Below are 27,305 nucleotides of genomic sequence, written 5' to 3'. Positions count from 1 at the left end.
GGCGCCGTGTGTGGGAATGCGGAAGCGGAGAGGCTCTGGGACTTGAGGCGGTCGTTCCCGGGGAGGATGGCGGAGTGTCCGGAGAGCAGCACCGGCACCGAGCATCTGTTTAAGGTGCTGGTGATCGGGGAGCTCGGGGTGGGCAAGACCAGCATCATCAAGCGCTACGTTCACCGGCTCTTCTCCCAGAATTACCGCGCCACCATCGGCGTGGATTTCGCCCTGAAGGTCCTGTCCTGGGATGCCAGCACTTTAATCCGGCTCCAGCTCTGGGACATCGCAGGTGAGGGGAGGGGAGGGGTAGTTTCCGGGGTACAATTAGGGGCTGCGATCACTTAGCGAGTGCCAGTGAGCTGCAAGAAGTAAGTTTCCCGCTTGTGCCTGAAACCAGCAGTGAAATGGTTAATTCTAGGGCCCTGGGTTTGTGAAGAGCCGCTGGTGGAATGAGTGAGGCTCGTGTCCTTCCCGTTCCCACCGAGACTGGAACAGCCTGATACTAAATATACATAATACACACACACACAGTGATCCTGTCTACTGAGCTGTTCCACTTCCACCTCACCATTGCAGTTAGCTGTGGGATAAGAGGCTATGTTCCCCCTGCAGCCACCTCCACACCCCCCACCCCCACACCATCCACCCCCACTCCACACCATCCAACCCCAGCCCCTTCCTCCACGCCGTCCACCCACCCCCTTCCTCCACGCCGTCCACCCACCGTCCACCCACCCCCTTCCTCCACGCCGTCCACCCACCCCCCCACCTCCTCCACACTGTCCACCCACTCCCATCCTCCACACCGTCCACCCACTCCCATCCTCCACGCCGTCCACCCACCCCCCCACCACACCGTACACCCACCCCCTTCCTCCACACCGTCCACCCACCCCTTTCCTCCACGCCGTCCACCCACCCCCCCACCTCCTCCACACCGTCCACCCACCCCCCCACCTCCTCCACACCATCCACCCAACCCCCTCCTCCACGCCGTCCAGCCACCCCCTTCCTCCACGCCGTCCACCCAACCCCCTCCTCCACGCCGTTTACCCACTCCCCTCCTCCACGCCGTCTACCCACTCCTCCACGCCGTCTACCCACTCCCCACCTCCTCCACGCCGTCTACCCACTCCCCCCCTCCTCCACGCCGTCCACCCACCCCCCTCCTCCTCCACGCCGTCCACCCACCCCCCTCCTCCTCCACGCCGTCCACCCACCCCCCTCCTCCTCCACGCCGTCCACCCACCCCCCTCCTCCTCCACGCCGTCCACCCACCCCCCTCCTCCTCCACGCCGTCCACCCACCCCCCTCCTCCTCCACGCCGTCCACCCACCCCCCTCCTCCTCCACGCCGTCCACCCACCCCCCTCCTCCTCCACGCCGTCCACCCACCCCCCTCCTCCTCCACGCCGTCCACCCACCCCCCTCCTCCTCCACGCCGTCCACCCACCCCCCTCCTCCTCCACGCCGTCCACCCACCCCCCTCCTCCTCCACGCCGTCCACCCACCCCCCTCCTCCTCCACGCCGTCCACCCACCCCCCTCCTCCTCCACGCCGTCCACCCACCCCCCTCCTCCTCCACGCCGTCCACCCACCCCCCTCCTCCTCCACGCCGTCCACCCACCCCCCTCCTCCTCCACGCCGTCCACCCACCCCCCTCCTCCTCCACGCCGTCCACCCACCCCCCTCCTCCTCCACGCCGTCCACCCACCCCCCTCCTCCTCCACGCCGTCCACCCACCCCCCTCCTCCTCCACGCCGTCCACCCACCCCCCTCCTCCTCCACGCCGTCCACCCACCCCCCTCCTCCTCCACGCCGTCCACCCACCCCCCTCCTCCTCCACGCCGTCCACCCACCCCCCTCCTCCTCCACGCCGTCCACCCACCCCCCTCCTCCTCCACGCCGTCCACCCACCCCCCTCCTCCTCCACGCCGTCCACCCACCCCCCTCCTCCTCCACGCCGTCCACCCACCCCCCTCCTCCTCCACGCCGTCCAACCACCCCCCTCCTCCTCCACGCCGTCCACCCACCCCCCTCCTCCTCCACGCCGTCCACCCACCCCCCTCCTCCTCCACGCCGTTCACCCACCCCCCTCCTCCTCCACGCCGTCCAACCACCCCCCTCCTCCTCCACGCCGTCCAACCACCCCCCTCCTCCTCCACGCCGTCCAACCACCCCCCTCCTCCTCCACGCCGTCCAACCACCCCCCTCCTCCTCCACGCCGTCCAACCAGCCCCCTCCTCCTCCACGCCGTACAACCACCCCCCTCCTCCTCCACGCCGTCCAACCACCCCCCTCCTCCTCCACGCCGTCCACCCACCCCCCCTCCTCCTCCACACTGTCCACCCTCCCCCCCCTCCTCCACGCCGTCCACCCTCCCCCCCTCCTCCACGCTGTCCACCCCCCTTCTCCTCCTCCACACCGTCCACCCACCCCTCTTCTCCTCATGCCGTCCACCCACCCACTCCTCCACGCTGTTCGCCCACCCCCCACCTCCACATCATTCACCCCCCCTCCACATCATTCACCACACCCCCTCCCCCTCCATCCACCCGACTCTCTGCTCATCACTTTCCTCATTTCCTCATCACTTCTGGCACTTTTCCAAGTCCTTCTCTGTAAAACCATGTTTTTAAAATGATGCTTTTTACAGTATCTGCAACTCATCCCAAAGAACTTCAGATAATCAACCATTACTTGCTGAAGAGTTAGTCACGCCATGTTGTATGGGCAGAGCATGAGAGCAAATTATGGGCAAAGCAAGATCCCATCTCCAGCCATGTTGAGAAGAAACGGCTACTCTGCCTATTTTTTTTAGTGAGGTGACTCAGAGAAAAAAACAGTTGCCCATCCCTGATTGCTCCATGCATAAGGGAGTGACTTTTAAGTGCACTGGTCGGCCTGATTGAGTCAACCATCTTATTGCAGAACTGAACTTAGTCTTGGCCAGACCTGATCAGGACAGCAGGTTTCCTCTTTAAAGGATATCAGTGAGCCAGTTTTTTTTTTTTTAGAACAATCCAACAGCTTCTTGTTCATTTTTACAGATACAGTTTTTTTTCCAGATTTTTAAAATCTGTCCATTAGGTAACTCTTAATGTGCTGTAGTGCCCTTGGAAGCCATTCAAATGTCAATCACCATATGACTGAGGTGTAGTACTAGTGGGTACAGGTCTGTCACTGAATAATACTGATGGGTACAGATCTATCACTGTAATGGGTATAGCACTGATGGGTACAGATCAGTCACTAATGGGTATAGCACTGATGGGTACAGATCTATCACTGTAATGGGTATAGCACTGATGAGTACAGATCAGTCACTAATGGGTATAGCACTGATGGGTACAGATCTATCACTGTAATGGGTATAGCACTGATGGGTACAGATCAGTCACTAATGGGTATAGCACTGATGGGTACAGATCTATCACTGTAATGGGTATAGCACTGATGGGTACAGATCAGTCACTAATGGGTATAGCACTGATGGGTACAGATCTATCACTGTAATGGGTATAGCACTGATGGGTACAGATCAGTCACTAATGGGTATAGCACTGATGGGTACAGATCTGTCACTGTAATGGGTATAGCACTGATGGGTACAGATCAGTCACTAATGGGTATAGCACTGATGGGTACAGATCTGTCACTGTAATGGGTATAGCACTGATGGGTACAGATCAGTCACTAATGGGTATAGCACCGATGGGTACAGATCTGTCACTGTAATGGGTATAGCACCAATGGGTACAGATCAGTCACTAATGGGTATAGCACTGATGGGTACAGATCAGTCACTAATGGGGTATAGCACTGATGAGTACAGATCAGTCACTAATGGGGTATAGCACTGATGAGTACAGATCAGTCACTAATGGGGTATAGCACTGATGGGTACAGATCAGTCACTAATAGGTATAGCACTGATGGGTACAGATCAGTCACTAATAGGTATAGCACTGATGGGTACAGATCAGTCACTAATAGGTATAGCACTGATGAGTACAGATCAGTCACTAATAGGTATAGCACTGATGGGTACAGAACTGCCACTGTAATAGCTATAGCACTGATGGATGCAGATCTGTCACTGTATAAGACAAGTACAGGGCTGTCGCTAAATGAAATTAGTATATCACAAATGAATTGTGATAGCAAAACATGGATATACTAATTGTTATGATACAGTTACGACCAGTAACTTTTTGTTTAAAGTAGACAAAGTTTGAGATCCCAGTTACTCTCCAGGAGAATAAAGCCACAGGATTCCACAATTTTAAACAAACAAAATAAACTATACTATGCAAAGAAAAATTAAACAATCTACAATATCTACCTTATACTCTAACATTCAGAATTAACTTGAGGTAAATATGAATTAACAGGCAAACTGTGGTTGAACACACCACGCTGCGCATTAAATGGCAGGTGTGGCCAAGATGGATCCTATGGATTTCTCAGCAACCCACCCGGATGTCAATGACCACTGTAAGTCACAAAATCTCGTTAAAGCTCTGTCTCCCTCGCAAGGGATTTCAATTTGTCACTTTTGAAGATCTAGCCTCTAAATTCCCTCAAAAGCCACACTGACTTGCACTGCCTTAACGACTGCTCACCTCCCGATGGTTCAGTCTCTTCTGAGACTACTTTCCATGAGATTCACAAAGTTGCACTCCCACCTCTAATTACTGGGGCTACTTCCAACTCCTTCGCAGACCATTAGCTTCACTAAGCTGGCACTGCCCCAGGTTTCTCCAAACTCCAACCTCACAGCTGCACCGAGCTATAAACAGCTCCCAGGATTTCTCTGAGCCCTAGCTGTCTCCAGTATGGAAACAGCAATCTTCCACCCCCTTCTTAGCTGCCCAGGACTTCTCCTGAGCTCTAACTGCGCCAAATGGCTCCCAGGGCTTCTGTGAGCAGCAAACCACACAAGGTCAAAACTGCAGCCAAACCCCTCTCCCAGAAAACACACAGATAATTGAAAGCAGGAAAGCTTCTTAAACTCCACCATCTCCATGACAACTTAGCCTTTCAGGGTTCACTGAATGCTTTTAAACTAATTTAGCTCAACTCCCAAAGCAAAACAACTCCCTGGACTGCACTTCTTTGCAAGCAGTGTAGACACCATGTTTCCAATTCTGCAGCTAAGTAAATCCACTTGCTGTTATAGGATTTTATCGTACTTGCTATTGACCCCTTAAGTCAACATGATCTTAATCTTTTAAGTGTAATAAACTTCAAGCTGCTTTAGTTGCATTTAACCCATTTTTTTATAGTTAAGCCTTAATCTCCTCAGAACTGAAAATTACTTCTAAAATATTGCCATTAACCATGACGTAGTTTTTTGCAACATTGTGGGTGTAGGTCTGTCAGTGTACAACATGCGTATACTACTGGTTGGTACTGATCTGCTACTGTTTAACCCGGGGGTACAGATCTGTCACAGTTTTCGGTTGGCACCATAAACTCTATTCCATAGCTCCCAATCCATTCCTCCCCTGACCACTGTCTGTGGCTGATCACAGACTTGACATCCTGTTTGATACTGAGCTGAGCTTCTGGCCACATGTCATGTCCATCATCAAGTCTTATCTACTTCTACTGGCACATGAAAGCTTGTCTCTAACCCTGTCAGCTCACCTACTGCTGAAACCCTTGTCCAGGCCTTTGTTACCCATAGACTTGGCGATACCACTGCTTTCCTGATTGGTCTCCAACCTTACACCCTAAACTTGAGCTAATCTAAAACTCTGCAGGCCATATCCAAATTGACACCAATGGCTGAATTATCCTAGCCCTTAGTAGTGGGGTTGGAGACAGGGGAGGGCTGGGAAAATGAGCCACATTAGGACGGCTCCCTGGCTCATTCCTAGCTCGGGAGAAGTTTCCCAAGGCTGGCCATCACAGCCAAAGAGGAGGCCAGGGGCAACAAAGGCTGCAACCCAAGCCCAAACAATGCCTCTTTGGCCCCTCCGATTGGGCTGGCAGCATTGGGAGCCCACCCACCATCGTTAATTGGATGGTACAGATCTGTCACTAATGGCTATAGCCCTGTGGGGAGGCAGACAAGTGGGAAGCCACCTCCAGGGAAAATAGCTCTGCCAGTGTGGCACCCAGCAAGTGCAGGCTCGGTCCCAGCGGCGGAGTCCTGAAACCCATGAGGAAATCAGTCACCCCGGGCTTGCTGACCCATATTAGCTCCCGGGCTAACAAAGACTCTTAAAACTATCATACGTGTTTTCAAATCCCTGCATGCCATACTCCTCCCCATCCCTGTAACCTGCACCAGCCCTGCAAACCCCATAAGCTCTGTTCAGTCCTCCACTTTTGATCCCTTTTTATAAATCCCCAATTATCTTTGCTTCACCATTGGTGGCTGTGTCATCAGCTGCCTTGACCCCAAGACCTGGAATTTTCTCTCAGAATCTCTTTGTATCTATCTGTACTTCTTTGACCAAGCTTTAGGTCACATGTCCTAATATCCCCTTATGTTGCTTGGTTTCAAATTTGGTTTGACAGTTGTTCCTATGAAGTGCCTTGGGACATTTTACAATGTCAAAGGTGTGATATAAATATAATTGTTTTTGTTATTGTAAAACACTGGGATGCAGAACTGGTGGGTTCAGGTCTGTCACTGTATAGCACTGGGGTACAGTACTGATGGATGCAGGTCAGTCACTGTATAACAGGTACAATAGTGATGGGTACAGTTCTTTCACAATTATGCTTGGGTACAGTGCTGACACTGCATGACAAGGAGGTGTAGTACTTCAGGGTAAATGTCGGTCACTGCATAACACTAGGGGGCAGTACTGGTGGATACAGGCCAGTCACTGTGTAGCACTGCAGTACAACTGGTGGGTACAGATCAATCACCGTATGACAGATACTGTAGTGGCAGATACAGGTCAGTCCCCATTATGCTTAGGTATAGTGCTGTCACTGTGTAACAGGGAAATACAATACTGTTGGGTATAGGCCTGTCACTACAAAACGCTAGGGTACAGTACCAGTGGGTACACATTCTATCAGTGTGACATTGAGTAATAGTCTGATACTATTACACAGAGTTAAGGGTCTGTCATTGTATAACAGTGGAGTACAGTAGTAGTGGGTTCAGATCTGTCACTATGGAACATGAGTACAGTATCTGATTCAAGTTTACCCGTGTATAATGCTGGGATATAGTGCAAATGGGTACAGGTCTGTCATTATAATACTGGGGTACAGCACTGGTGGATAGAGGTCTGTCAATATACAACACTAGGGTTCAAGTCTGTCACTTTGTAACATTGGGGTACAGTAAAGGTGGGTTGAGGTCTGTAAAAGTACATTCATTGAGAATGAATTATTTCTTCAATATTCATCATTGCTTATCTACCATCATATCTTGTAATCTAATTTTCCAATCCACATCCAATCTACCCCTCATACCCATCTAATTAGCTTTGTTTACATTTAGAATCCTAGTTTTGTTCTTACCCTCATCATTGTCAAACTCAACATGCAAATCTTCCATATTTTGATTACTCTTCCCCATTTTGTGTACCTGTGAGAAAATCAAGCACCTTGGAGTATTTAATGTCCAATCCTGGTGTTGGAGTCATATCTCTAGCACTGAATTTTTATTTTACAAAATGGAAGGACTTGGCGTTATCTGTACAGTTGGATGCTGACCTTGGATTTATTTTTAAAAAGGTCATAAGTTCACCTTGGAACTGTCAACAAGCAGGCTTCTCCCAAGAAATTACCTGATCTATAGTACTTGAGGAAGATCTGGTTGTTTGTTTGAGCTGCAATCACTTTAATTGATGGGGGGAAAAAAACTGAAGAAAAGGAACGGCTATTAACTTGCTGGGAATCACATTGGAGAGATGAAAAAACATAAGTGTGAACCTGCTGGTTTTGAGGGGGAACAAGCTGAGGAAAGAAGGCTACCCTAACTGACTCCCTCTCTCTACCTTGCCTGCAATTGTGTGTGGCAATCAACCTGTAGCCAGAGAACCCTCATTTGGACCTGCAAAGCTGAGACCAGTTGGTGAGACCAGATGTGTCTTTATACAAGGGAACTGCAGGTCGACAGCATTGAGACCACGTGGACTTTATCCTTTATTTTATATTGCTCATCCTCTAATGCCCATCTCTGCAGAGAGACTCTACCTGTTTGTCCTTTGTTTGTCTGTATGTGTGTTGGGGGAATTCTTTAGGAAAAGATAGTTAGTTATACTTCCTGATCACAATTGTGTGTTAACCAGTCCTTGCAACTTGTTAAAAAGAAGCTTGTTTTTATAATAAACAATCGTTCTGAGTTTATTGAAAGAAGCCGGGTTGGAGACTCTTTTATTCTGGGCACCAGTAGGGGAAATAGATGATTGGGGAAATAGATGATTGGCTATTTTGGTGAGAAAATTAAACTTTTAATTTAATGGTACGGCCTGCGGAGTAGTGGACCTGGATCATGCATGCAATCCTCCCATCCCGGTCATAACACTGGTCACTGAAAAATGTTACCAGATAAAAGCCATTTAGCTCCAATTGTGCAAGTAGCTACTTTGTGGATTAAGTGGATGGTGGCCTAGTCGTAATGTTACTGGACTGGTAATCCGGAGGCCCAGGCTAATGTTCTGGGGACATGGTTTCAAATGCCAGCACCACCATGACAGCTGGTAGAATTTAACTTCAGTTAATTAATAAATCTGGAATTAGACTAGTATCAGTAATGGTGACCGTGAACCAATGGATTATCCTGCAAAGCCTCCTTACAATGTCTGAGGGTTTGTGCCAAACTGGGAGAGCTGTCCACAGAAAAGTCAAGTAACAGCCTGACAGTGCATTATGATCCCTATGGACACCTTAACCTAAAAGAACCAAACTTTCCAAATGACCCCAAAGGAAGAAACTGATGGATAAAATTTCACTTTTTATAACTTTAACAAAATCAATATAAATTAAACATGAATTAACTGGCAAGTTGCATTCAGTAGAATTACACTTTAACTAGCTGATACAACAAAGATAGATCGCATGGATTTAGTGGCAGTTCCCATAACACATTTGTAGCACTACATGAGCTCCAGAGCCCTTCACAACTCTCCCTCCTTCCAGTAGGGTTCAACTCATTTTCTTCATGCAGGATTTAATCCTCAAGTTGCCTTTGATAACAGTTTACTCCATCCAAGTTTGATGGATGCCGTTATCACCAAAAAGGTATCATTTCTGCAGAACCTCCTTAGTTCGGTTCAGAAAAGTCCTGATGGCTTAGATTCCCCAGAATCACCTTCATCCAACTACTCAATTATACCCTAGTACACAGTATGGCTGGCTTTGGTAAAACCTGAAGCAAGGAAGCAGGCTGGGTTCCCCCATCATTCGATGGGAATATTTGTGAATATATACCCATGAGATGCTATGGGCTAACAACAGAATTATATTCAACCACATTCTATAACCTTGTGGCCTAGCATATCCCTTACTCTACCATTATCATCAAGCCAGGGAATCAACTCTGGTTCAGTGAGGAGTGCAGGAGAGCATGCCAGGGCCAGCACCAAGTATACCTAAAATTGAGGTGCAACCTGGTGAAGCTACAAGACAGGATTACTTGCATGCCAAAGTCAGAAGCTGCATACGATAGATAGAGCTAAGCGATCTCACACCAATGGATCAGATCAAAACTCTGCAGTCCTGCCACATCCAGTCATGAATGGTGGAGAACAATTAAACAACTAACGGAGGAGGAGGTTCCACATATATCCCCATTCTCAGAATCTCACAGTGCAGAAGAGGCCCATCAAGTCTGCACCGACACGTGAGAAACACCTGACCTACTTACCTAATCCCATTTACCAGCACTTGGCCCATAGCCTTGACATGCCAAGTGCTCATCCAGGTGCTTTTTAAAGGATGTGAGGCAACCTACCTCCACCACCCTCCCAGGCAGTGCATTCCAGACCATCACCACCCTCTGGGTAAAAAGTTTTTCTTCACATCCCCGCTAAACCTCCTGCCCCTCACCTTGAACTTATGTCCCCTTGTGACTGACCCCTTCGACTAAGGGGAACAGCTGCTCCCTATCCACCCTGTCCATGCCCCTCATAATCTTGTACACTTCGATCAGGTCGCCCCTCAGTCTTCTCTGCTCCAACGAAAACAACCCAAGTCTATCCAACCTCTCTTCAAAACTTAAATTTTTCATCCCAGGCAGCATCCTGGTGAATCTCCTCTGCACCCCTCCAGTGCAATCACATCCTTCCTATAATATGGCGACCAGAACTGCACACAGTACTGCAGCTGTGGCCTCACCAAGGTTCTATACAACTCCAACATGACCTCCCTACTTTTGTAATCTATGCCTCGATTGATAAAGGCAAGTGTCCCGTATGCCTTTTTCACCACCCCACTAACATGCCCTCCCGCCTTCAGAGATCTATGGACACACACGCCAAGATCCCTTTGTTCCTCCGAACTTCCTAGTGTCATGTCAATGCTAATGCTTTTCAATGATAAGGGAGCCCAGCACATCAGTGCAAAGGAAAATGCTGAAGCATTTGCAACCATCACCAGCCAGAAGAACTGAGTGGATGATCCATCTCGTGATCCTTCTCCTGAGGTCCCCAGCGTCACAGATGCCAGTCTTCAGCCAGTTTGATTCATTCCATGTGATATCAGGAAATGAAGGCATTAGCTAATATCACCACCGTCCACACCCCTTTGTCCTTTTGTCTATGACATCTTTGGCAATCTCTTCTTTGCCTCCGCCTATCACTGGCCCTCTATCCAGCTCAACCTGTCCCACCCCGCTCAACCAGCTTATATTTCACCTCATTTCTATTTTTCCTTAGTTCTGATGAAGAGTCATACGGACTCGAAACGTTAACTGTGTTCCTCTCCGCAGATGCTGTCAGACCTGCTGAGTTTTTCCAGGTATTTTTGTTTTCATTTCAGATTTCCAGCATCTGCAGTATTTTGCTTTTATCAATTTAATTGCAGCTCATTTCAACAGAACAGTTCCCCCTTTCCCCAGTACTGGTGCCAATGTCCGTAAACTGAAATCCCTCTCTCCAACACCAATCTTTTAGCCATGAATTTAACACTGGCAGAGGGATAAACTGATTACAATTTGTACGTGGCTTGGATAGCAATCCAGAGTTTATTACCTTTGAGGCTCTGCCTTTTATATTTGGACCCTAGGTCCTCCAACTCCCTCAGCAGAATATTGTCCCTCAGTCTGCCTATGTTGTCATTCTCCCTCTCATGCTCAAAGTTCTTCTCTAGCCATGAGGAGATATCCTTTACATCTACACCAGGCAAACAACGCAGCCTTTGGGACTATTGGTCAGGGCTGCAAAGAACAGTATCTATCCCCTGGCTATACGATTCCCTACCCCAACCCTGTTGTGTTTAATTCCTGCTATTTGAGTGAGCTTCTGCACCACGCTACCATGGTCAATTTCCCCATCCTCTCTGCAGTCTTTGTTCTCCTGCACACAGGTAGCAAATATCTCATACTTGTTGGACATAAGCCAAAGCTGAGACCCCTCCAATGCTGAGTCTGGGGTTCCCTTACCTACTTGACGCAAAGTCAAATCCCCCTGCCTCCGACCATTAACCAAATCCAAACCACCACCAAACCTAAGGGGTGCAAGTGCCACCTGAGTCAGAGTGTCCAGGTAATTCATAATCTCGGCACCTCAGACTTCAACACAACAATTCAACCCAAGTTTCTTGAGTTGCAGACACTTACTGCAGATGTGGTTGCCTGGGACCACATTGTGCTCCAGATATAGGTACAGTGTCTCAAAACCAGCAACCTCTGGACCAAGTCCATGCTGGATTTTGGACCTTATCGGTTTTTCGGAGAAAAAAATTGGAATATTAATTCAATTAATAGGAGATGCGTGAAATCAGATGAAAAGTTTCTCTTTATTAAATTTTGAAAAAAGAATATGTAATAGTGAAGAAGTAACGCTTAAAAAAAAAATAATAAGGTAAGGGCAGATTGGGCCAAACCTGGTCAGGTAGGGTCAAGGGTCACTTGGAACACTCAGAGCTTGGGAAAAGATTGGCGCACAAAGCCAACAACTAGTCCGGTGTGCCACCACACCAATGCACTGCCTAGTTGAATTGCCCTGGCAAGTTATTTAACTCATTTAATAACAATTAAAATTAATGCATAGCAGATTATAAAATGCCTTGAGACATCATACCTGTATGACACACTTCTTGCACTGCCATTTCTATCTAATCTTGTTTTATTTATCTAATCAGTTTAATGTAGTTCATTTACTATGTTTAAAAAATAAACCCATTAATTTATATTGTTTAAGCTATTTTAAAAAAGTATTGCCAAGTTACAGGCCCCTGGTTTAAAACTAACTTAGAGTGCAAAAAATTGTATCAGCCACCCCACATACTGTGACATCACAGTAAATAATAAAACAATGCACAAGTAATTAAAGGTAATTATAGGCAAGTAATTGTTTAAATTAGACAGGGGATGTTAATGCAGAATAACAAACAAGGTGAAGAACAATTCATTGCAAAAGTGCTTATATAGAGCAGGTTTTCCGAAGTAAATTAGATTTAAAAAGGGATTAAATAGGATTGTAAAAAAAGTGGGTAGTAAATGTTATATTAGATGAAGAAATGAAATTCTGAGAGTGTGGTTTGGTGTAAGATGAGAAGACTTGGATTGCCATGTTATGCTAAGGAGCTTTGCAAGCAAATTGATGTTGTTTTGCAACTGTTCCTGTGACAGTGGCAATACTATTGCTACCTGATGATAAACCGAGGGAGTATTTAAAAGGAGTGAATATGTGCATTGAAGGGTGACATACGCAAAGGATTTGTGGACCATCTAAAGAGGCTAGGTAAAGAGAGAGTTCGGAAAGCCCAGATACCAACTGCTGTTCCAGGATATGTGGTGCCCACCTGTGTGGCTAGGACGTGCTGTAGAGTTTGTCGCCTGTATGTGGCTTCAATCCGGATGAAGAATTCCCCAACTGCACTACACTGTTGTTCAAAGTAAAAGAAAATTAATGTTTGGAGAGAGGAAAATAAGGTATTGCACACCGTTTGTATGGTTTGCTGGTTAACATTGACTTACACCAACAGAAACAAGGACGACCAAACTGGGGATTAGATATTGGTGTTGACTTGGACTTAAAAATAGATGTACCCTGTAGACAGAAGCCTTACAGATGGTCGTAAATCTAGGTATTCAAAGAATTGTGTACGTAATGGTTCATTCGGGAAGTAAAAATAAAGTTGCTCATTTAGAACTGACTAATTAATTACAAATAATAGTAAAGGATTAGAACTTGATTTCTTTATACTCAGCTGCAAAATACCCAACTTGTGTATAGATGTATATGCGTGGCTAGGATTTGGGTTTAATGTCATCTGTATCCACCAGTACTGTACCCCAGTGACAGACCTGTGGCCACCGGTACAGTAGCCCAGTGTTATACTCTGATAGCCCTGTACCCCAGTGTTATACCATGATAGACTTCAAGCCAGCAGTACTGAACTCCACTTTTATACACAAAAACTTGCATTTATATTGTGCCTTTAACACACAATAAAATGTTCCATGGCTTTGCAGGAGTGTATGTAATCAGATACACAATTGACACCCTTTAGACACAGAGGTGATGCTGGAGGACTGATGAATTACAGACGTTTCACCTTTGTTCAAAACAGGGTATCAGGATAAGTCCAGCAACTACAGGTCAGTCAGTCTCAGTGGTGGGGAAACTTTTAGTAATGATAATCCAGGACAAAACTCATAGTCACTTGGACAACTGTGGATTAATTAAGGAAAGCCGGCATGGATTGGTTCAGGACAAATCGTGTTTAACTAACTTGATTGAGTTTTTTGATGAGGTAATGCGATTGATGTGGTGTGCATGAACTCCCAAATTGCATTTGATAAAGTGCAACATTGGCTTTGTCAGCAAAATTAAGGCCAATGGAATAAAAGGGACAATGGTTACAAGGATATGAAGTTGGCTGAGCGACAGGAAACAGAGAGTAGTGGTGAACAGTTGTTTCATGGACTGAAAGAAAGTATATAGTGGGATTCCCCAGTGGTCAGTATGAGGACATCTGCTTTTCTAGATCTGCACTGATGACCTAGACTTGGGTGTGCAGGGCATAATTTCAAAATTTTGCAGGTGACATCAAATTTGGAAGTTTGTGAATTGTGAGGAGGACAGTGATTGACTTCAAGAGGACATAGACTGGTGGAACATACAGACATGTGGCAGGTGAAATTTAATATAGAAAAATGTGAAGTGATACATTTCGGTAGGAAGAATGAAGAGAGGCAATATAAAATAAAAGACACAATTCTAAAGGGAGTGAAGGAGCAGACAGACCTGTGGGTATATGTGAAAAAATTATTGAAGGTGACAGGGCAGGTTGTGATAGCGGTTAATAAGGCATACGGGATCCTGGGCTTTATAAATACAGGCCTAGAGTACCGAAACAAGGAGGTTATGGTCCTTGAAAAACACTGGTTTGGCCTCAACTGGAATATCGTGTCCGATTCTGCTAGCTGTACTTCAGGAAGTATGTGAAGGCTTTTGTGGGGATGCAGAAAAGTTTTATGAAAATGGTTCCAGGGATGAGGAATTTCATTTACGAAGATAGACTGGAATATATAAGGCTGTTCTCTGTGGAGAAGGGAAGATTGAGAAGGGATTTGACAGAGGTGTTCAAAATCTTAGGGGTCTGGACATAGTAGAAGGGAGAAACTATTCCCATTGGCAGAAGGGTCAATAACCAGAAGTCACTGATTTGAGTGGAAAGGCAAAAGAACCATTTGTGAATCTGATTTGCACTGCCTGAGAGTGTGGTGGAAGTACATTCAATCGATCCCTTCAAAAAAGAATTGGATAATCACCTGAAGAGAAAAAAATTGCAGGGTAATAGGACTAGCTCTTTCACAGAGAGCCGGCATGGACGGTGTGCCAAGTGGCCATTTACTGTAATTATTCAACAATTCTAAGTTGAGGAGGCGGTTAAAAAAAGCATATGATATCCGTGGCTTTACAAGACCCAAGAATGAAAAATCAAGGAAATTATGCTAAATTTTTATAAAACACTGTGTAAGCCTCAGTTGGAACATTGTGTTCGGTTCTGGATACTGCATTTTAGGAAAGACATCAAGGAAATTATGCTAAATTTTTATAAAACACTGTGTAAGCCTCAGTTGGAACATTGTGTTCAGTTCTGGATACTGCATTTTAGGAAAGATTTCAAGGCCTTAGAGAAACTGCAGAGTTACTGGAATGATACCAGAGATAAGCCTTTTATATTATGTAGAGATAAAAACAAAAAAATGCGGATGCTGGAAATCCAAAACAAAAACAGAATTACCTGGAAAAACTCAGCAGGTCTGGCAGCATCGGCGGAGAAGAAAAGAGTTGACGTTTCAAGTCCTCATGACCCTTCAACAGAACTGAGTGAATATTAGGAGAGGGGTAAAATATAAGCTGGTTTAAAGTCGGGGGGCAGAAGTGGGTGGGGGAGTGTGGTTGTAGGGACAAGCAAGCAATGATAGGAGCAGATAAAAGATGTCACAGACAGGAGAACAAAGAGGTGTTGAAGGTGGTGATATTATCTAAACGAATGTGCTAATTAAGAATGGATAGCAGGACACTCAAGGTATAGCTCTAGTGGGGGTGGGATGGAAAGGCTAACAGCATAAAAGATATAGATTTAAAAATAATGGAAATAAGTAGGAAAAGAAAAATCTATATAAATTATTGGAAAAATCAAAAGGAAGGGGGAAGAAATGGAAAGGGGGTGGGGATGAAGGAGGGAATTGCTGGATTCAATATTCAGTCCGGAAGGCTATAAAGTGCCTAGTCAGAAAATGAGGTGTTGTTCCTCCAGTTTGCGTTGGGCTTCACTGGAACAATGCAGCAAGCCAAGGACAGACATGTGGGCAAGAGATCAGGGTGGAGTGTTAAAATGGCAAGCGACGGGAAGGTTTGGGTCTTTCTTGCGGACAGACTGCAGGTGTTCTGTAAAGCGGTCGCCCAGTTTATGTTTGGTCTCTCCAATGTTATGTAGAGATATTGGGCTGGATTTTGTGGAGGTGTTAGAAGTCCTGGAGTCGAAAGCGAGAGATGACCCTGCTTTGGCTGGTGTCGGGACCCGGGAAGCATATTCTGGGCAGTGGCTAATTAAATGGTTGCTGCCAATTGAAATGGCAGCCTGCTCCCAAGAGCTGCCAGCCCAGTCAGAGGACTGTCAGCAGCCTCAGCAGCACCACTGCTAGTGATGGTCATGTGGCCATGAGGCACATGCGGCCCCACCATGAGTGGTGGAGTCCCCAGAAAAGGAGGGTCCCCTTTTGGAGCTCTCTGGGAGGCAGCCAGATTTGACTGGGCCACTGGGCGGTCTCTCCACAAAGTAGTGCCCTTCCCACCACCCCCCCTGCCCCCCACTCCCCACCATGATATGGCCAGAATGCCCATGGAGGTGGGAAGTGGCTCTTAATTGGCAACTTAAGTGACTCACTTGGGTTCCCGGTAGGCAGCCAATCTATGTGAAGCTCAACGCAAACTGGAGGAACAGCACCTCAACTTCCGACTAGGCCCTTTACAGCCTCCCGGACTGAATAATGAGTTCAACAACTTTAGATCTTGAACTCCCTCCTCCATCCCCACCCCCTTTCCGTTTCTTCCCCCTCCCTTTTGTTTTTTCCAATAACTTATATAGATTTTTCTTTTCCCACCTATTTCCATTATTTTTAAATGTATTCCACCCATGGTTTATTTCACCCCACCCTCACTAGAGCTACCTTGCTCTTCCTGCTCTCCAATCTTAATTAGCACATTCTTTTAGATAATATCACCACCTTCAACACCTCTTTGTTCTTTTGTCTGTGACATCTTTTGGTTATCTGCTCCTATCACTGCTTGCTTGTCCCAACAACACCACCCCCCCACCCCGCCACTTAAACCAGCTCATATTTCACCCCTTTCCTATTTCTACTTAGTTCTGTTGAAGGGTCATGAGGACTCAAAACGTCAACTTTGTTCTTCTCTGCCGATGCTGCCAGACCTGCTGAGTTTTTCCAGGTATTTCTGTTTTTGTTTTGGATTTCCAGCATCCGCAGTTTTTTGTTTTTATTATTATTATTATTGTCAACTTTCCTGTTGTTGGCAAAACAGCATTGCGGCAGAAATACCGGGCATGCTCCCTCATACCTTCCCAAGTTATTTTGCCAGCCTTCCCTCCTCCCAGCCTCCAGCTATTTTACAAAGAGACTGGAGAAGCTGGGATTGTTCTCCTTAGCACCGATTAGGTGAAGAGGAGATTTAATTGGGGTATCAAAATCATGGAGGACTAGACAGTTGGACAGATTTTTGTCCTCTCAGGTAATTAAAGTTTATGGGGAGCAGGTGGGAAAATGGATTTGAAGCCCAAGATCAGCCATGATCATATTGAATGGTGGAGACGGCTCGACAGGCTGTATGGTCTACTCCTGCTCATATTTCTTATGTTCTTTGATAAAGTAAATAAGGAGAAACTTTTCCAATGGCGGAAGGATCAGTAAACCAGAGGATATAGATTTAAGGTGATTGACAAAAGAAGCAAAGGCAACATGAGAGAACACATTTTTATACAGCAAGCTGTGTGATCAAGAATGCACTGCCTTAAAGGGCGCAAAAGCAGACTCCAGCGAATTCAATAAAAAGTTGAAGGGAAAATAAATGACATGTTTCCAATCGGCACAAGACACTTAATGGTGGAGAAGATGAAACAGTTTTTAATAGAGATCTAGTATAGGCGAATGGCCGAACTTAATTCAGAGAGTGGCTTTTATTCTTTGATCTTTTGACCCCTGGTCACAGTTACAATCTCATATTATATCTGATTCTGAACCATTTAGAAACAGTCTATTCATGTAAGTAGTTGTAGTTGTTTACGTCAAAGCCAGTTCTCTCAAACATAACTTTTATTCAACTGCACACAAATCCTTTGAGTCCTAGAAAGTTATTGGTTAATACTACTATGCTATAGTTAATGGATCGTCCAACCTTTGTTTGTTACACTAGATGCTGTTGAGTTTTCTTGAAGAAGCATTTCTCATGGATAATACTCAGACATTTGGAACAGAAATTAAACCATGGTTTCGTAACATGGTACTTCAAAGCTGTCTGAACATATTGGAAAGCTTATTGTTCCAAGATACAAGGAAATTTGATTATTAACCTTTAACTCTCATGATGTCGAACGTACAATTCCCCAGGTGTCCAACACACCACACTGACTGCAACAGTTCAAGAATTAATTATCTCCTTCTCAGTGCAGCTAGGAAGGGTCAATATATGGCACCTGGTCACCCACATCCCAAGAATAATAGCATAGATACATTAAAGGTAGAGCTAACTAAGTATATGAGGGAGAAATTAATAGAAGGATACATTGACAGCGTAAGATAGAGTAAGGTGGAGGAGGACTATGTGGAGCATAAAAAGCAACATGGACCAATTGGGCCGAATGACCTGTTTCTGTACTGCGCATTCTATGTTAATTGGAAAAAAAGCAAAACTGTCCTCATTTGTGGAATTTATTACATTCAGTTTTGGGTAACTTTTGGCTGCCGCAGGTCAAGAACGGTTCGGCAATATGACAAGGGTGTATTATAAAGAAGCTGTTGGAGCTTTCGTAGTCTTTGATGTATCTAGACACTCGACATTTGAAGCAGTTCTGAAATGGAAAAGCGACTTGGACAATAAAGTGAAGCTGCCCAACGGGAAGCCAATCCCTGCCGTGCTCTTGGCAAACAAATGTGATCAGCAATGGGATGGTTTGGAGAATAGCCCGGCGATGATGGATCGCTACTGCAAGGACAATGCCTTCATAGCGTGGTTTGAAACCTCAGCAAAGGTTAGTGACAATTAGTCATCTGCCCGGGGTACTGCAGCAAGATAGTCCCGTACTCAACCCAACATTACAGCATAGTTAACGTTTCAAATCCGTATGAAGATTCACACAGTCTTGAAACGTTAACCCTGTTTCTCTCTCCGCAGATGCTGCCAGACCTGCTAGGTTTTTCCAGCATTTTCTGTTTTTATTTCAGATTTCCAGCATCTGCAGTATTTTGCTTTTATATTACAACATGCTGTTGCTTACTGGCCGAGTGTCAGCCTTAGCTCAGTGATAGCACTCTTAGCTCCGAAACTGAAGGTTGCAGTTGACACTTCCAGTGAAGTACTGGGGGAGTGCTGCACTATTGAAGGTGGTGTTTTTCAGGTAAACTGAGGGCCCGTCTGCCCTTTCTTAAGGCAGATGAGAATGACCACATGGCAATATTTTGAAGAATCACAGGGGAATTATCATGGTGTTTTGGCTAAAATTTATCCCTCAACCAACAGCAAAAACAGATGGTCTGACCATTTAGGAATATAGGAACAAATGTATGCTCCTCAAAGCTGTTCACCAATTAAAGGGACCATGGTTCACTTGCAACCTAACTCAATGTATCCAGCTTTTCCCCATATCTCTTAATATCTTTGGCTAAAAAAAAATCTGTCAATCTAAGTTTTGAGATTAACAGTGGAACTAACAGCAATTGCCATTTGTGGAGGAAAGTTCCAAACTTCTATCACGCTTTACATGGAGGAGAGTTTCCTAATTTTACTCCTGAAAGGTTTGGATCTATTTTTTACACTATCCTCCTAGTCCTAGACTCCCCAGTTAGCAGGAATGGTTTCTCTCTATATCTACACTATTATGATCCCGGGGGAGACCGATAACATGAAAGAAAGAAATCTCCAAACGACACCAATGGAAAGAAACCCATGGACAAGTTTAGCTTTTGCTGCAATAATCAAACCCAAATTGAAGGTAGAAGTAAGCATGTGGGCTGGGGCGTGGGGTGGGGGAGGTGGGTCAGTACCATTGTCATCCAGAAACTAGAAATGGTTTTAATTCTTCTAATTTTTTCTAGGTAACTTGCTGTAAGACAGTCAGAACCATCCAAAGTTTGCAATTTAAATTGCAATTTTGGATGGTTCCCATTCCAGGGCAATTGTCAATTGAAAGTTTGAACTTCCCAGGCAATTGCCCTGCTTTCCTTACCTGGGAACTTATAGGAGGGGGTGTGGTTCCTCAACACATCTTTGGTGTATTCCCCAAGTACACTGCCCTGGAGCTCGGAAGTTATGGGCCATTGTTTCAGAAAACTGTTCTGGGCATCCTCAAGAAATTCACAACCTTTCTAAGACCAGAAAATCATATGAAATAGGAATAGGCCATTTGAGCTTGCTCTGCCATACAATAAGATAATGGCTGATTTGATTGTAGCCTTAGCTCCTCTTTCCTACCTGACCCCCATAACCCTTGATTCTCTTGTTGATCAAAAATCTGTCTAACTTGGTCTTGAATATATTCAATGATCTAAGATCCACTGTTCTCTGGTGCAGAGAAGTCCAAAGACTAACAATCAGCTGAGAGAAAAAATTCTTCCTCATCGCAGCCGTAAATGAGACACCCCTTACTTTTAAACTGTACCCCCGTTTCTATATTCCCTCATGAGGGGAAGCATCCTCTCAGCATCTACCTTGTCAAGCCCCCTTAGAATCTCTCATGTTTCAATAAGATGTTCTCTCATTAAACTCCAAGGAGTATAGGCTCAACCTGCTCAGCCTTTCCTTATAAGACACCCCCTTCATCCCAGGAATCAACTTGGTGAACCTTCTCTGAACTTCTTCCAATGCAAGTCTATCTCTCCTTAAGGAAAACTCTATGCAGTACTCCAGGTGTAATCTCACCAATGCCCTGTGCAGTTGAAGCAAGAATACTTTTATATTCCATTCCCCTTACAAAAAAGGCCAACATTCCATTTGCCTTCCTAATTACTTGCTGTACCTGCATGCTAACCTTTTGTGATCCATGTATGAAGACACCCAGGTCCCTCTGTACCACAGCATTCTGCAGCCATTCTCCATTTAAATATTATTCTGCTTTTCTATTCTTCCTGCCAAAGCGGACAGTCTCACATTTTCCCACAATATACTCTATCTGCCAAATTTCTCCCATTCATTTAACCTATCTATATCTCTTTGCAGATTCTTTGTATCCTCCTCACAACTGGCTTTCCTACTATCTTTGTATTGTCAGTAAATTTGGCTACATTACAGTCAGGTCCTTCATTCAAATCATTAATGTGGATCGTAAATAGTTGAGGTCCCAGCTCTAATCCTGAAGGCACTCCACTAGTTACAGTTTGTCAGGATAAAAATTTCTCTCTGTTTCCTGTTAGTTAGCCAATCCTCTATCCACACTAATATATCACCGCCAACACCATGAGTTCTTATTTTGTGTAGTAGTAACCATTTATGTGGCACTATACTGAATGCCTTTTGGAAATCCAAATACTTTTACACCTACTTTATCCCCCTGCTTGTTACATCCTCAAAGAATTCTAAAAAATTTGTCAAACATATTTCCCTTTCACAAAACCATGTTGACACTGCATGATTGTATTATGATTTTCTAAATGTCCCGCTACTACCTGCTTGACAATGGATTCCAGCATTTTCCCAATGACATACTTTAGGCTAAATGACCTATAGATTCCTGCTTTCTGTCTCCCTCCTTTCTTGAATAGTGGTGTTAAATTTGTGATTTTCCAATCCCTTGGGACCTTTCCAGAATCTAGAGAACTTTGGGAGATTACAACCAATACAACCACTATTTCTGCAGCCACTTCTTTTAAGATCCTAGGATGCAGATCATCAGATCCAGGAGACTTGTCAGCCTTAGGTCCCATTTGCCTAGAATTCTCTACTGATCATGATTGTTTTAGGTTCCTCCCTCCCTTTTACCTCCTGATTTTCTACCACACTTAGGATGCATTTTGTGTCTTCTACTTTGAAGACAGATACAAAATATTTATTTATTGTCTCCGCCATTTCCTTGTTTTCATTATTAATTTCCCAGTCTCATCCTCTAAGGGACCAATGCTTCCGTTTGCTACTCTTTTCCCTTTTATATACTTGTAGAAGCTTTTACTCAATGTTTTTATATTCCTTGCTAGTTTTCTCTCCGATTCTAATTTCTACTATTTTATTATTTCTTTATTCACACTTTGCTGGTTTGTAAAACGTTGCCAATCTTCTGGCCTACCACTAATTTTTGCAGCATTGTGTGCCTTTCTTTCAATTTGATTTCATCCTTAACTTCCTTAGTTACCCACGGTTGGTGCATCCTTCTCGTAGTCTTTTTTACTCAATGAATGTATCGTTGTTGAGAGTTATGAAATATCTCCTTTAATGTCTGCCATTGATTCTCTATCTTACTTTTTAACCTATGTGCTCAGTGCATTTTAGCCAATGCTGTCTTCATAGCCTTGTAATTGCCTTTATTTAAGTTTAAGGCACTAGTTTTAGACACAGACTTCTCACCGTCAAACTGAATATGAAATTCTACCATGTTATGATCGCTCTTGCCTAGAGGATCCTTTACTATGAGGTCATTAATTAATCCTGTCTCATTACACATTGCTGGGTCTAAAATACTCTGTTCCCTGGTTGGTTCCAGAATGTATTTTTCAAAGAAACTGTCTGAATACCACTCTATGAACTCATCTTCCAGGCTACTTTTGCCAATTCGATTTTGAATTTTTACGAAGATTAAAATCACACAGCGTTACAACCGGGATGGAAGGGTTGCACTGTCTGTCTCTAGCCCCACTACTCCACATATCACAACATATATTTAAATTATGTTTCCAGCTAGTTATATGGCCAAATATATGCTTTCCCCACTACTCTCAGAATGACCACTCAATGATCAGTTTTCTTCAATATACAACAAAATTATTAGTTTATTATAAAACCAGTCTGGTTGAATAGAAAGACAAAGCTTATTAACATACAGTAAAAAATATGAAATTATAGTAATTACTCTTTCAAAATACCCTAAGTGTCTCTCTCTCTCATGCACATACGCACAAAAAAACACACAACAAAAAATGGAGGACTTCTGCCAAAGGTTAAAAGTCAATGGTTCAAGGGAAAAGGATAGATGGCGGAGTCTTTGAAATGGCATCTGAGTTATACGGTTGGTCTCTCAGCACTGATCTGCAAAACAATTGATGACTCCTGCACTGCTTTTCAAGCGGACTTGAGGAACACTTGCAGGTACTCAATTCCAGCATGTAGAGCAACTTAGGAGCAGCTAATATTCACAATTGGCTGTGAACTGGTTCTGGACTGCAAAAAGGCTGCTGTCTTCTTTTCACAAGCAGTTGGTCCTTTTTTAAAGTTAAAGCAAAACCAAAACCAACTTTTAAACACAGCTTTCCAGGTATGTTTTTTTCAGAGCCATGAATTACCATGTGATCCCCCTTTGTATACAGTCCACCAGGGTCAAGAGGTTTCCATCTTCTTTAAAACTGCTTAATTACCTTTTCTTGTAAAACGGTGTCTTTTCCAGGAATAGCAATCAGAGTCCTGCATTAACCCTTTTAAGGTAGTGTCTTTTTAAAACACAAATTCTTCCAGAATTTTCTTAGTCCTTGAAGAGGAACCATTTTCTGTGATTAAATTGTTTATGACACCCAGGATTATTGCAGTATCTTTCTTACAAGCCCCCATTATATATTGATTTATACTGTGTCCTATAGTGCAGCTACTATTAGGACTACTCCCACAAGTGACTTCTTTCCTTTGCTTTTTCTTGCCTCTGCCCAAACTGATTTTACATCTTGATCTTCTGAACCAAGATCATTTCTGACTAATGTACTAATCTCACCCTACCCCACCTCCGTTTCCTTTCTTCCTGTCTTTCCAAAATGCCAAATACCCTGACATGCTAATCTGCTTATGCCAATTCATATGAAAGCTAAAATCTCCCATAAACCACCTTACCTTTGCCTTTGCTGCATGCTTATCTAATCTCAGCTACTGCTTCACAGCTACTACCATGAACCTATACATAACTCCTAGTACAGCCTTAAATTCTTTTCAACTTCTTAGTTCTACCCATAAAGTTTTGACTGCCTGCTTACCTCTCATTATATCCTGCCTTATCATTGAAGTGATTTCATCTTTAGCCATTAAGGCAATTCCTTCCCTTCTACCATTTTCTCTATGTTTCATGTAGACCTGATTACCTGGTAAATTCAGTTCCCAGTCCTTACTGCCTTGCACCCACCTCTTTGGAATTGCTACCATGCCATACCTTTCCGTTTTCTTATTATGGAACCTGACCGTGCTCAAACTGGATGACATATTTCCTACACCTCAACAGCAGAAGTATTTCATTGACTGTAAAGTGCTTTGATACATCTTAAGGTCATGAAAGGAGCTACATTAGTGCAAATGTGTCTTTCTTCTTGCTGTTAGTGTTACCCTGTTACTGTTAACATAACAGTATAACAATGATCCCTTTTAAACTGCAAAGTGCATCTCAACCACAATTAAAATGTCTGACATTTCTCCAACTGTTGCCTTACCTCTGCTTGCCTCCACTCCTCACCGTTTCACTGATAAGCCTTCAATGTGTTTGCCTTGTTACAATTTTGAAACTATTCATTATGTACAAAAAGCAACAGCAATTATTTTGCACCTTTAATGTAACAAAAAATGTCCCAAAACTATTCATGATGGAAATAAATAAGGGAACAAGTGCAGAACTGTGGCTATGGGAGGAGTGATTCAGAGGATTGACTTATCACTAAGAAATGGGAGTGATTTGAAGGGGCAACTAAGTATTGTAAGGGGAGATTCAGAGGGGTGACTGGGTGCTGAGCTTTGCTGGGAGGGTGAAATTAAGTTTTGTCAAAGTGATAGGGTTTAAGGCAGTTTTGAAAGGTGAGGAAGGAGTTTGAGAGAGTAGGGCTGAATGCTTTACCAGTAATGTTGGGAAGAAAAGAGGGGAGGGAGCACATGGGTAATCAGAGGGCCAACGGGAGCTGCCAGCAATACATGCCAGTGCTATTCCAGAGTGCCTGTCTTCACAAAGGCCACGTTTTATGCCTTCTGCTGGGTAATACAAGAGTCAAGTATATGAAACAATGCCTGGAGTGCTATCCAGGAGGTGGGATTGGCAATAATGAGGGTTAGATTAAGAACTGGCACAGAGAAAGTGGAAGAGAAAATTCTCTTTCTAAGTGGAGTTTCATAATTTCATCTTAAATGTGTTAACTATCCAAAAATGAACTGGAGATTAACAGCAGCTGCCTCTTTCAATCCGTGTAGGGGGTTTTAATAATGTTCTGAAGTTTTGCAGTGAGGGGGTAGGGGAGAATGGTTGGTGCTTTGATGTATAACAGGCTATCTGTTTTATCGTTGGAGCAGGAAGTAGCAATTCAACCCTTCGAACCTGTTTTGCCATTTAATCAGGTTACAACTAATCTGTATCTAAACTGCATTTACCCACATCCCTTGGTACCCTTACACAACAGAGATCAGTTGATCTCAATCTTGATTTCAGTTGGCCCGGAGCATTCACAACCTTTTGGGGGAGTTACAGATTTCCACTATCCTATGTGTGAAAATGGGTTCCCCAATGTCACTTCTTGAATGACCTGGCTCTAATTTTAAGGTTTCCTGCTTTGTTTCGTCTTTATTCTGTCATGGGATGTGAGTGTCACTAGCAAGGCCAGCATTTATTGCCCATCCCTAATTACCCTCGAATTGAGTGGCTTTCTAGGTCATTTCAGAGGGCAGTTAGGAGTCAACCACATTGCTGTGGGCCTGGAGTCACATGTAGGCCAGACCAGATGAGGATAGCAGATTTCATTCCATAAAAGGAGTGCAAATTATCTGATTATCCTACCAGAGGAAATAGTTTCTCTTTATCTATTCTGTCATGTCCTTTGATCATTTTAAACACCTCAAGCAGATTACTCATGATCTTCTAAAATTGGAGGGAGTACAAGCCAAGTTTATGCAATCTGTCCTCATAATTTAACTCCTGACATCCAAAATCATTCCAAATACATCAGGCTGTGCCTGGTAAAGCAGAGCTGCCATCTCAGAATTTGTTTTTTGCGCAAGTTGCAAGTTTTGTCAATGACACAAGGAGGATCTAGTTTGATTGATGTTGGCGGGTCAAGACCAATTAATCAGATTGAGCACTTGCTTAAGGTTGGGGATATAGAGTTAGAAGGTGTAAAAGGTGTTAAAAGGATGGATGGAAGGACGAAGACCAAGGTGGAGGAAAAGAAGGATTCTTCTAGACTACCTTGTTAGCCAAGGTTCAGTGGGCCACACTCTTGCCTCTGAGCCAGACAGTGAGGTCTCCCCAATGGCCTGGCCAACATTACCCTTAAAACAACATCACTAAAAAAACAGGTTTATCTGGTCATTATCACATTGTTGTTTGTGGGACCTTGTTACGCACAAATTGGCTTTCGCTTTTCCTACATTACAACAGTGACTACATCTCTAAGGTACTTAATTTTCTCTGAAGAGCTTTGGGTCCTGAGGTTATACAAGACCCCATATAAAGACAGATTTTTTTTTGACCTTTCTTCTTTGTTGCCTTGCAAATCATAATGTATAGATGTTTTCTTGTAATGAATTAATGTTTAACAGAGATTTTTTTCTAATGCTTGCAGGAGAACATAAACATTGATGAAGCAACACGGTTTTTAGTGAAGAATATTCTGTCCAATGATTTCATTCATCTACCTGAGAACAGGGATGTGGATAATGTTAAACTAACAGAGGAGCCTGAAGAGGCTAAGGACAAGGCATGGTGTTGCTAACACGCTGTCCCTCTCCCACTTTACTATGAACTTCAGTGACCACAATCCCCAGGTGATCTTTCCTACACTCCAGCAAAGGGGATAACTGCTAAAGGAAACTAACATGCCTTCAGCTAACAATTATTTAAACAGAAGTTTTCCTCTTAATTTTAATTAGGAATGGAATGATAAGAAAAATACTTCAAGTTGTCAAATTTTCTGTAATCTTTTTGGAATAACATTAAAATAATGCTTCGGTCTGTTAGTTTCGTGCAGTGTCTGACTTTGCCACAGTATTCTGAGGCACCCAACACCATCTAGTAACAAGACTGGAGTTATTCCATTAAAAGATTTTGGGTTCTGGTAGAGCGATTTATGTGAAATCTGTGAATTGCTTGAAATCTATATTCGTTGTAAATTTGGTAAGGAACTTTGAATGTCGGGGAGGCTTTTGTGAATTGTGCCGTTGAGTTTAATTTGTCCATTTTGACTGGACACTGTAGCCCCAGTATTTTTTTTTATTCATGTGTGGGATGTGGACGTCGCTGGCTGGACCAGCATTTTTTGCCCATCCCTAA

At 44.2% G+C, this 27,305-nt stretch overlaps 1 protein-coding gene across 1 annotated transcript; it reads left to right on the top strand.

Annotated features, from left to right (window-relative positions):
• Positions 1 to 26,992, top strand: LOC121271334 (ras-related protein Rab-32-like). Its single transcript, XM_041177276.1, has 3 exons — positions 1 to 283; positions 18,634 to 18,914; positions 26,599 to 26,992. Exons 1-3 carry the CDS (start codon positions 67 to 69, stop codon positions 26,746 to 26,748), a joined length of 648 nt encoding a protein of 215 aa, XP_041033210.1. The 5' UTR covers positions 1 to 66; the 3' UTR covers positions 26,749 to 26,992.
• Positions 26,993 to 27,305: the final 313 nt, after the last annotated feature.

The sequence above is a fragment of the Carcharodon carcharias genome, chromosome 2 (assembly GCF_017639515.1).
Source record: "Carcharodon carcharias isolate sCarCar2 chromosome 2, sCarCar2.pri, whole genome shotgun sequence".
Taxonomy (NCBI): Eukaryota; Metazoa; Chordata; class Chondrichthyes; order Lamniformes; family Lamnidae; genus Carcharodon; species Carcharodon carcharias.
The sequence above is the reverse complement of the archived record's forward strand: the minus strand, read 5'-3'. Positions and strand labels throughout refer to the sequence as shown.

Coding starts and splice junctions, on each gene's coding strand:
- LOC121271334 (XM_041177276.1), top strand. CDS start 67: ATGGCGGAGTGTCCGGAGAGCAGCACCGGCACCGAGCATCTGTTTAAG. Junction 284..18,633: donor CCAGCTCTGGGACATCGCAG/GTGAGGGGAGGG, acceptor TGGCTGCCGCAG/GTCAAGAACGGTTCGGCAAT. Junction 18,915..26,598: donor GGTTTGAAACCTCAGCAAAG/GTTAGTGACAAT, acceptor TAATGCTTGCAG/GAGAACATAAACATTGATGA.